The sequence below is a fragment of the Terrapene carolina genome, unplaced genomic scaffold (assembly GCF_002925995.2).
Source record: "Terrapene carolina triunguis isolate 2854851 unplaced genomic scaffold, T_m_triunguis-2.0 Scaffold13383, whole genome shotgun sequence".
NCBI lineage: Eukaryota > Metazoa > Chordata > Testudines > Emydidae > Terrapene > Terrapene triunguis.
The window spans coordinates 1-2177 of NW_020677734.1; the positions used below are offsets into that span (position 1 = coordinate 1).

The following is a 2177-nucleotide window of genomic DNA, read 5'->3' on the forward strand; positions in this document are numbered from 1 at the left end:
CTGACAGTAATAATCAGCCTCGTCCTGCGCCTGGACTCCAGTGATGGTTAACGTGGCCGTGTTACCGGAACTCGTCCCAGAGAATCGCTCAGGGATTCCGGAGGGTCTCTCACTATCCTTATATATAACGAGTACGGGGGCACGGCCAGGTTTCTGCTGGTACCAGCTCACATAGTATTTGTCAATCTTTTCGCCTCTGCAGGTGAGTTGAGCATTTTGCCCTGGAGACACAGACACTGCCGGTGGCTGGGTCAGCACGTACTGGGCAAGTGAACCTGCAACAGGAGGAGAAAACATGGGGATAAAATCAGGATGATTAAAGCTCTGGGCCAGCAGCCTGGGGACAATGGGAGAAATGGCTCTAAAATCAAAGACCCCCTTTGATTGAAAGACTGAGATAAGCCCCCCCCCACCCCCTTCCCACTTGCCGCACCTGAGCAGTAAGTGAGCAGCGTGAGGAGCAGAGGGGCCCAGGCCATGGTGGGAATCCAGACGCGCTCGGCTTCCTGAGGCAAACGGGTCTGTGGCTGGGACCCTCCGATTCTCTCTTAAACCCCCAGAGCAGGAGAACGGCCCCTTCATGCAAATCAGCTCCCTGCTCACTGGCTGCTGCTGGCACCTCCCTCCTCTCAGAGACAGCTACAGACAGACCCAAGAATTGTTTTGTTTTCTGGTTGCAAGGAAAAATGAAGCTCATCTTGGGGGTGAGGGGCTCCAGAAGTGCTGTCTCTGCTCAGACCGTTACCGTTCAGAGCACTCCCCCTGGAACACGGATTCTGACTCAAACATTCCCCACTCGGCATTGCAAACCTAGCTGGGTTTCTTGCCATGACCCTGACCCACAATATTTGTGGCTGCAGGAAACCCTGGCTGGTTTGGGGCTGTGTTCGATGTGTCGGCTGCTGGCTGTTTAGGTGTCACTGGGAGATGTGGCTGCTGCAGACTGATGGCTTGTGGAGTGAGTGGCTGCTGCCTGGGCTCTGGAGTTGTGCTTGATTGGGGCTGGGACTGACCAGGATGGTGCTGCTGGGTGGCTGTGGGGGGCTATTGGAGCATGCTGCTAGGTGAGACACTGCTGGGAAGGGTGGGGCTGAGACCCTTCTGCTCTGCACACTCCTGGAGGGGAGCCCCACTGAAAGACAGCGAGGAACCAGCTAATGACCACTGTGAACAATGGGGGGCCGTGGGGATCCAGGCAGCTGGCTCCTGACTGCTCTCCTTTTAGTGGTACTTCCCTGCAGCAGGCCAGTGTGGGCAGGGCGAGGGGAACACTTGCCCCCTCTGGGTTATAGCAGCCACGGGGTTTTGGTGACCCTCCCAGCACCCCAAGCAAGACTGCCAGTCAGAGAACCTCTGCCCCAGAGACCAGGGAGCAGAGAGGGGGCGACTGGGAAGTTGGAATCCAAACAGTTTTCTCTAGGGTCCCTTGTCCAGATCATGTGAGCGCTGTTGGGGAATAAAGAGCCCCAAAGCCCAGAGATCTCTCTAGCCCAGCAGTGTGTAGCCTGACTTGCTTTATACTGCCCTAGTACAGACTCTGAGCTCCAGTACTGGGAGGGTGAAGAGCACCCCCTGATGGTCAGTGCTGCTGTTACTAAGATTATACTGACCAGGGTTTCACAAAAGCTAGAGACCCTCCATGCTGAGCTCATCACAAAGCAGCCCCTACTCACTGTCTCTTACAGCTGCAGGGAACATCATTGTACAGTTGTTTCCAGCATTCATGTTGTTCCTTTTCAGGGTGTTCTTCTCTGTGCTGGCTGCACGGATCACGTCATCAGCCTGGTCACATCTTCATCAGCCTGGTCACATCTTTTGAAGGGATTACCCAGGGATTTCAGAAGTTGCACCTGCCTAGATTAAGACTAACGCGACCCAAGCTAGGGAAGTCACCTCCTCTTAGCTGGTTTGCTATTGTTGCCTCTTCCCGTTACACTAATATTCTGTTCTGACCCCAGTGGCACCCGGTGTGAACAGTAGTGGATGCTGGGGCCAGGTGGGCCAGTTCTCCAGTGGAGGGTCGATCAGTGATGTCCACTGTGAATTTTAGGGTTGCCAATTTTGGTTGGCCGTATTCCTGGAGGTTTCATCACATGATATAGTCTTTATTAAAGATTAATCTTTAGTTCCTGGAGACTCCAGGACAATCCTGGAGGGTTAGCAGCCCTACCAGGTAC

At 54.2% G+C, this 2177-nt stretch overlaps 1 gene segment (V, D, J or C); it reads right to left on the minus strand.

The window, feature by feature from the left end:
• Positions 1 to 3: 3 nt before the first annotated feature.
• LOC112109554 lies at positions 4 to 479 on the minus strand (the record flags this gene model as incomplete). The annotated part of the segment is given in 2 exon segments: positions 4 to 275; positions 434 to 479. Coding segments are annotated over 2 exon segments (318 nt in total), but the record flags the coding sequence as incomplete, so codon positions are not given.
• Between the last annotated feature and the right edge of the window lie 1698 nt (positions 480 to 2177).